Here is a 9,325-nt window from a genome sequence, read left to right as displayed (position 1 = left end):
TTTTATTCTTTATCATCACAAATCAGGAAATCGTAATAACCGTACAATTTTTTTACATGTCAGTTTCTTCTTTATTGACAGATCGAATAAAAGTCAGAAGGTAGTCAGTTCAACGAAGAAATCAATCGTTGTTTAAATTCAACACAAAAATACAGAATGATTGAATTTCAAATCACTACACGTGGTGATGACAACATTCACTCACAGCAATTACTCTTTTAGCTCTGTGACATATAATTAAATTTGCTGATGATCTAGAATACACTGTAAATCTGCCTTCAGTCCTTCATACGTCTCCTCTCCAGTCGGTATGATTTGGTCGTCAGGTAGTAGGAACCCAAATTCACCCTTATCACGCAATTCTATTAGATTGGAATGAATGATGCGGGCTTCACCATAGCCCCAGTCGACACTAACACCGAAACCAGGTCCTATATGATAATGATAGGTAGATTTGATTTAGAAATAGTTATGAGTATGTATGTATGTATGTATGTATGTATGTATGTATGTATGTATGTATGTATGTATGTATGTATGTATGCGTGTGCGTGTGTGCGTTCGGAGTATAGGTATGCATATTTTATTAAATCTTTCGAAGTAGAATAGAAAAAAAGATAAGTCCATGCAAGAATTACTTTCATTACAGAGTTGGTGATCATAGCCTGATTTGCCAAATAATAAGAGATCGTGTACATTACCCATAAGGTTTCCAAAAACGTACTGAGTTCCATGAACAGCCGTCAATGCAAGAGTAGCTGCTTCGGCGCATGCATACTGTAGACGAAAATAAAGAGATAAGTCTTTAGAAGTGAGGAGGGAATCCGAGGGATCCTCGCCTTAAATACTTCTTCAATGTGGTTTCTTCAATTGCGATGTCTGTATCAATTGAACTCCTCACTAAACTTCACTTTTTTATTCAAATGTAATGCACAGTTATTGTATTGCACAGCACAGCACAGCATAGCACAATACAGTACAGTATAGTACAATCTAGTATATGTAATAAGTACAATGCAGACCAGACCAGTGCAGTGCAGTGCAGTACAGTACAGTACAGTACAGTACAGTACAGTACAGTACAGTACAGTACAGTACAGTACAGTACAGTACAGTACAGTACAGTACAGTACAGTGCAGTGCAGTGCAGTGCAGTGCAGTGCAGTACAGTACAGTACAGTACAGTACAGTACAGTACAGTACAGTACAGCACACTTGTACATAATAGTAAGGTGTTAACCATACTATGCAAATAATAGTCAGTTTCTTACTTGCTCAGGATAATCCAGTGGTTCTACATCAGTATATGCCCAAGGTGTCAACCATAATTGACCATAACTATGGATATCAATAAACATAGCAAAATCTCTAGTTTGGCTTGTCTCCAAGATATAGTCAGTCACTGTTTTTACTTCTATTTCAGAATGAGCGAAAGCTCCACGGTAGTCCGAGGCACATGGGTTTGAACTAGCACCTGACAATTATCAAACATAAGATTTTGAATGAACATTTCCACCTTTTGAACAAAACAAATATTTAGATTCAAAATTATTACGTGTAACCACAACGGTTGCTCATCTATTATTTGTCTCGTTTCGTTTTGTTTGTCTCGTTTTGTTTTGTCTCGTTTCGTTTTGTTTCGTTTTGTTTGTCTCGTTTCGTTTTGTTTGTTTCGTTTTGTTTTGTTTCGTGGGTAAATTGTTGAATACAATTCAGGTAAAGTCGGGGTTTCATCTCAATCGAGAAGAAAGGATCGTATTAATCTTTTATTACTGTAAATAATGAGTTTTACTTCTTTCCCCAAATTTATCCAACTTGGATAGTGACATAGCAATTCGAAATGTAAATAAGCAAAACCTAAAATAGCTGAGTTAGTGAAACGACGTTTCAAACTCAATGTGATCACTTACACTATATTCCCAAACTTTGGATGACATGTCTCACAAACTGAGCCTCTTTACAATTGAGGATAACAGTGCACGTGGTTGGTGAAGTATTACTCTATCACTAAAAGTTAAAGCGTTGACTTCACTCAATATCAAGTTTGAGTAGTATATGGAATCGACTACGTACCTCCCCATTGGTGATCAAAATTTCTATTAGGATCGGTTCCAGTGCATGGTGAGCCTTCATTTGGTGACCTGGTTTTCCTCCACATTCGATCCTACAGATATAAGCAAATGGGACAGATTTACAGGGAAAGTCCAGTCCAGCTATTTGTGCGTTTTGTACACTTTCAAGACAGATAATTTAGGGTATTTAGGTTTTTTCCATAAAAGGCAGTGGCGGGAAATCTTGCTGAACACATGTCAAGTGCAGTAGAGACTGTGTAAGTTATCAAGGTGTTATTTATCACCCAAAATTCTAAGTAAGATGATAGCAGTAATCCATATAAATGTACTAAACGCAGAAATAAGTCTGATTGGGCAGAAATAAGTCTGACTGGACTTTTCCTTTAAGTTGATAGCAATAATCAATACAAGTGTACTAAAGACAGAAATAAGTCTGACTGGACTTTTCCTTTAAGTTGATAGCAGTAATCAATACAAGTGTACTAAAGGCAGAAATAAGTCTGACTGGACTTTTCCTTTAAGTTGATAGCAGTAATCAATACAAGTGTATTAAAGACATAAATAAGTCTGACTGGACTTTTCTGGAAGATAGAAAAGTGATTATCTATCAATACTATGCATTTCATTGCTCAAATCGTCGATTTTTTAAGTAGAGAAAGGACGATTTTGTAAATAACTCACATATAATGTATTGTTAAGTGGCCATAATATGTTAGTTCGTGTAAATGAAGGTGTTGGGACAAATGTAGTTTGTAAGAGGGAGACCGGGCGAAAGGCAAGGGGATTGATTGATTGATTGATTGTTTGTTTGTTTGTTTGTTTGTTTGTTTGATTGATTGATTGATTGATTGATTGATTGATTGATTGATTGATTGATTGATTGATTGATTGATTGATTGATTGTTTGTTTGATTGATTGGTTGGTTGGTTGGAGAGACAGACAGACAGACAGACAGACAGACAGACAGACAGACAGACAGACAGACAGACAGACAGACAGACAGACAGACAGACAGACAGACAGACAGACTAACCGTTGTCCAAGTGTAGTCATAACCGTCCGGATTCATTACTGGCAAGATATGAAATTCAAATTCATCGAAAAGCGCCACCACTTCTTCATCTGCATCATTGTAATCGTCTATTAACTTGAAGAAGTAAATAAATGGAATATATTATAATATAGTTATCATAAGTCAAATTTAATTGTACACTCAAAGTTTATGAACAAACTTTATAAAACACTATCTTTCTGGTCTATTAATTGATACGCTATCTTAGGGTTTTATATTTTAGTTTATCTCACTCTTTGCATTCATATTAATATTCATTTATTCGCATTCATGCATATTCGGGTTCGTATTCATAAGCAAGTTTATATTCATATTCATAATCATATGTATTTTTAAGTTGAGACTACGGTACCTGATTCGTCATGTACATCGTGACTGCCGGTGAAATCCACTCCCTGGCATGTATACCACCATGGAACCATATAATTTGCTTCGTTGTACCTCCAGTTGTTCCCACCTTAAACAACAAACAAACATACAAAACGTGTGTATAATTGGAAGTGATTGACCCACTTATGACAAAACATATAATAATTATCTGTCCTATCACAACATTCAGTTTTTGCGTACAATTCTATACTTTAGCTTGAAATAAACAACTCTCTGTTTTTAGCAGGAACTGGTCACACTAGAACGGAAAAACTAGTATTTATTCACGTTGCTGAAGAAATTTAGTAATGAACTATTTCAGTTCTTACCTTCAGAGCCCGCATTTCTCGTCCTTCGTAAGATGTTCCAACGACGAAGTCAGAAACTAAATCTGGATAGGTTTCAGCCATAAGCTTTACCCATTCATCTATCTAGAAATACATACATTGTATGTGGCTTATTTTAATGATGTCAAAGCAAAACTAAATCAATGAGCTACAGTGAATGAAAACAACAACAACAACAACAACAACAACAACAACAACAACAACAACAACAACAACAACACCGTTGTCAAGAATTTGGACAGATTTTTCTTTCTCACTGTTTGATAGTCGACCACAACAAGCAGACAGACCGATCGAATTTGGGTCACATTTTCTTTCTGTCTGTCTGTTGGATAATCAACCCGAACACTGCCAACCAGAAAGAACCAGAACAAACCGAATTCTGACTGTGATTCTGTTCCTTACTGCCATGCCACAAATTTTAAAATTTGAAAGGCTCGTTTGAGTCATCATTTATCAGGACAAATTAAATCAAATGATTTCAAATCAGACAAATGAAATCAAATCAAACTCAACCCAACTAAACCAAACCAAACCAAATCATCTCAAAATAAATCAAACCAAATAAAATAAAATGAAACAGTTTATAAAAATTGTAAATTTCTTTCAACACATACCTCAGCTAAATCATAGTACCGTGTGAAGTCATATCTCTCAAGTTGTATCCCTGGTTGTGTTTGATCACTAGTTTGATAGTCTATCAACTGTTGCACGTCTTCTATCATATCACTGTAGACAACGTTGTTATTGTCAAATACGTGCTTGACATACTGTAACATAGCTGGTGGTACCATCACATCTTGTGGGAAACGCCAGAAGTCCAACTAAGGTTTTAGAAATGATGACGCAATAAATTATGTGGAGTCTCAGAGTGGAATTGTGGTTAACATTTTGTTTGAAATCTCTTACAATCATTGGTGTAGCAAACTTGTATTTCATTGCAACGTTTAATGATCATCAAATGAGAGAAATCGAGTGGAATTAAAATTGTGTTCATGATATACATGTTCGTGCACATACATACATACATACATACATACATACATACATACATACATACATACATACATACGTACGTACGTATGTACGTACGTACGTACGTACATACATACATACATACATACACACACACATACATACATACATACATACATACATACACACACACACACACACACACATACATACATACATACATACATACATACATACATACATACATACATACATCATTGTACATGTAAACAGTAAACAGTGCATATAATATTAAAAATAAAAAAGAAATCTACTTCAAATACCTCACTCATTTCCTGAAGTCCTTTCATGATCGTGAAATCTTCCTCGCTGGAAACTTCAACACGTAATACTTTGTATCTATGAGAAATTGTCGCAATAACCCATTAACATTGTACAATGTTTGCATGTACAAGAAGAATTCTATTGTGTTCTTTCCGGGGGATACGGACTGCACCCCAATACATTTATACGAAGATGTCCTCGAATCAAATTGTAACAGCACTAATAACCGAGTAAAAAACATTCTAATAAGCCAGGGCAGATTTTCATGCCGTAAAAGAGGCTGTGGTTTACGACGGTGAAAAATAAAGGAAAGGAAAGAATCTAGATCTTGTGAACACGATGAAACTTTTTATTTGAAATCGGATATGTACTCACCCATCATAGCGTGCTTTGTAGCCGTAACATATGGCCAATGTTGCAAGTATCAACAGCAGTTGTGGGACTGACATACTATTTAGCGAGTTGTAGTCAAAGACAAGCGACGAAAATAAAGGTCCTACTCCAGAGAATTCGGTTTATAACTGTCCAAGTACGAAACAATCTGCCTGATAATTACTTGTTTGAAAACAAATACATATTTTACAAAATGAGATAGTTTTAATGGGCGTGGTTGGTGTACTATCATTTAGGTTATCCCTATCTGTTCACACGATAACAGATAATTGTCAAGGATATACAGATATTGGACACATGTTTAATAAGAACTAATGTCGTTTAGAGTTACTTTGAGTCAGCTGACGAAAATGTGATATAATGTTTTGAGTCATATGCAACTGTTACAGACACGAGAATCGCAAAACGGTTGTACACAGTTTGTTGAATAATCACAGTGATGTTTTTGTGTAACTAAATGTTGACGCAGTCAACAAAGCTGTATGATTGGGAACCTGGTAGGATAGAGGGTTGCTAAGTCAACACTTTAATCCAATGAGCTTACAGTGGCTGCGGTGAATTTCATGCTTCCAGGGGAGTTGAAGTTTAAAGAGTCGTTGTGCAGTTATAGATATGTGTATAGGTACAGTAACTGTAACGTGCATTGACCACAGTGTGGGAAGCGCTATATAAAACTAACATTATTATTTACGAGTACAGAAAATTAACATTGACTTGGCATTAAGTTGTTCAAATGTTCATGATTCGTTGTGTTTGTGTATTTACACATTGTAAACAAACAAACAAACAAACAAACAAACAAACAAACAAACAAACAAACAAACAATATTTATAATTATAAAATAATACAGAAGATTGGAGGTATTTTCTTTTATTTAAAAATGTGTGTCTTCTCCAGGTTAGTACGAATTAATACCAAATGGAAATTATTAATAGTTATCATTGTTGCCTTTAAAGTTGACCAGTACTGACACCTGGTAAAAATATGTATGTTCTCACCATGTGGCCACAAGACTTACTTAGTACATGTCATGTATTTTATTTGTGTTGTTGTCAATGATATGTGCATATATGTTCACGTGTGAGTTTCATCACGTGTCTGTTTCAGACAATGCATGCATTATACTCAACAAGAACTCGTGAATGTTAGGAACTTTAAAATAAGAACGGAAAGAGCCCAGAGAGTCTAGATAATGAGTTGATATGTTGCAAAATAATTAGTAAATCGTCCATACTTTATTTTGTCATCAAATTTTCATGTTACCATAATTTTTAGTTGTCAATGGCGTCTTTGCCAGGTATGCCATTTTTATATGTAATGTAACTTACTACAATTTGAAAAAGTGACAACGTTTTTGCTCGAGTTTATTTATTTATTACATCTGTATGTATGTATGTATGTATGTATGTATGTATGTATGTATGTATGTATGTATGTATGTATGTGTGTGTGTGTGTGTGTGTGTGTGTGTGTGTGTGTATGTATGTATGTATGTATGTATGTATGTATATATGTATGTATGTATGTATGTATGTACGTACGTATGTATGTATAAGTTACGATGTGGCCATGGTTTTGATCGTATGATGTGGCTAAACACATAGGGACACGTAGTAATCTTATATCTTAGATTATCGTTTTCTTGTCTACAAGCTCAAAATAGAATAACGTTAATTATGACTTGAATATATCTCCCCTGTGTATCTGAACATTGTGATTAAACGCAAGGTTTTTGGTTGACATGACTCTGGTGCACAGGTAAGAGCCCTCAACGGTGAGTCTAGCTACCGAGACTATTGACCCGAGGCTGGGGTTGCCATAGGTATCAAGTTGTGAACACAAGTCGCAAAATGTTTTAGCTGTGTTTTAAATGTTTATCCATATATATTTCTTCAAACGTTAAATTCTAAATACTATTGGAAAGGAACAGAAACTAGAATGAGGCAATGAATGACGGACGACCAGTGAATATAGTTTGCCTGTATGTATAATTTCTATCTGAGGGGAAACCCCCTTGCATCATAACAATAAGCTATAACTACTAATGTTATCCCGAGTCTGGGATTGGCTGTCAAAGAGCTACGTCATAGCATTTGAGACTGAAAAATACGAAGGCCGAAAATACGACTACTTGCAAAATAATTGATATTCCTCTATGGTTGCCATGACAACGATCCCCTGGTAATAACTGTACCTGGTCTGTAGTGAAGATTTACTACTTCCAAATGTTTCTGGGATTATATTAGGTTCGAAGGGTATACGCTATTATGTAAACCGTAATAAGATATTTCGCTGTTAAACCCTTCTTCATAATCAGGTGAGCATTAAAATCTCTGTAGGAGGTCCGGTGGTCTTGGTTTGGCAAACGACGATGCACAAACAAATTCAACATCCATTGTTCATGTTATACTCTACTAGTACTACTATTAACTATAACTACACTACTAAACATAAAACTATAAACAATAATAATACATGTATATGTATAACCACAAGTGCCGACTTTCCCTAAGACCAGTGTTCGATCTCCTTTTGGTGCATTTTTTTCACCTAAAACCATAAAAGTGTAATTATAAAATACTGTAGCACAATAAAAATACAAATATTCAATATTATGGCAGAACCCCATATACCACATGAGTGTAAGTTCTCGGGGCCCAGGGCCCGTATTTCTACAAGTGCTTGCATTGTTCTTTGCCCCCGTACTTTTTCGAGCGTATAGCGAGTGAATGTGCAGCTGAAAACACTGCAAGCACGAGTGCAAATACCCCTGAGTAACCACACTTGAACTCATGTCGCATGGGGTTCTGTTAGGGAGCCATCAGTATTTACAAGGGAGGGGGGCCGGGGGAATTTGGGGGGGGTCACTTTTATTCAAAATCGGCTCTCGGGGGAGGGCCACACTTTAGAAAATGGATGAGGGGAGGGTCATATTTTACTTTGACTCATTGTATTGCCTAGCATTGCATTCTTTCGGATTTTTTGTTATCCCATCGCTGCCACCGGTTCCAAATCCCATTGTTGTCATTCATTTAGGGTCAGGAGTTATGGTATTAGGTATCAAGATATTAATCTATATCAAATTAATATTGCTGCTGAAAACCATGTAATGAATTAATAGTTAGTTGTGGTGCGAGGAGGAAAGACGGTCTCACAGGTGTAAAACAGGAACAGTTGGGTAAGATACTAGGGATAATGTTAACGTTGTGGAGATGTTGACCTCTCTCCTGATGATGTCAGGAGTGTGCCAATCTAATAATTGGAAGTTAAATTGTGGCCTTCAGCTCAGCAAATGAGTTTTTAAAAAACCACAGTTAATTATAAATGCAGTGCCTTCACACACATCCACATGGTGGTAGTGGTGGGAAATTATCCAATGCCTTTAAAACTTTCAACATTGGTGGCAGCGGTAGGTTGATTCTGGGACTCATGCCCTTTTACATATCTGACAGCATTTAACTCATGTTTTGAACAGGAGGAGGGTCATGCTTTAGAGAAAGATAGTTGAGGGAGGGTCACCTTTTAGCACGACGGAGTCGGGGAAGGGTCACATTTTACGCAACAGTACTAGTCTGAGCCTAATTTCCCCCTATTGTAATTACTGAAGGTTCCCTTATTATTACATATATTTATCTGAAACGACAAATTTCCATATTTATCATATCGTAGTCCAGATACACAGTACAGTTGTAAATATAGCTTGTATTCCCACCCCCGTTAGAATACCAACTAGAAGTCTTACTTAAATCATGTAAATGTCAGTAGGTACTG

The 9,325-nt window shown here is 36.1% G+C and overlaps 1 protein-coding gene across 1 annotated transcript; it reads right to left on the bottom strand.

Annotated features, from left to right (window-relative positions):
* Window positions 1-237: 237 nt before the first annotated feature.
* Window positions 238-5,609, bottom strand: LOC144449254 (carboxypeptidase B-like). Its single transcript, XM_078139766.1, has 10 exons — window positions 5,536-5,609; window positions 5,160-5,235; window positions 4,479-4,685; window positions 3,844-3,945; window positions 3,498-3,602; window positions 3,107-3,220; window positions 2,074-2,164; window positions 1,272-1,474; window positions 692-777; window positions 238-430 (listed from the first exon to the last, which is right to left on the bottom strand). The coding sequence occupies exons 1-10, from the start codon at window positions 5,607-5,609 to the stop codon at window positions 238-240; spliced, it is 1,251 nt and encodes a 416-aa protein (XP_077995892.1).
* Window positions 5,610-9,325: the final 3,716 nt, after the last annotated feature.

Source organism: Glandiceps talaboti, chromosome 18 (assembly GCF_964340395.1).
Source record: "Glandiceps talaboti chromosome 18, keGlaTala1.1, whole genome shotgun sequence".
Classification (NCBI taxonomy): Eukaryota; Metazoa; Hemichordata; class Enteropneusta; family Spengelidae; genus Glandiceps; species Glandiceps talaboti.
The sequence above is the reverse complement of the archived record's forward strand: the minus strand, read 5'-3'. Positions and strand labels throughout refer to the sequence as shown.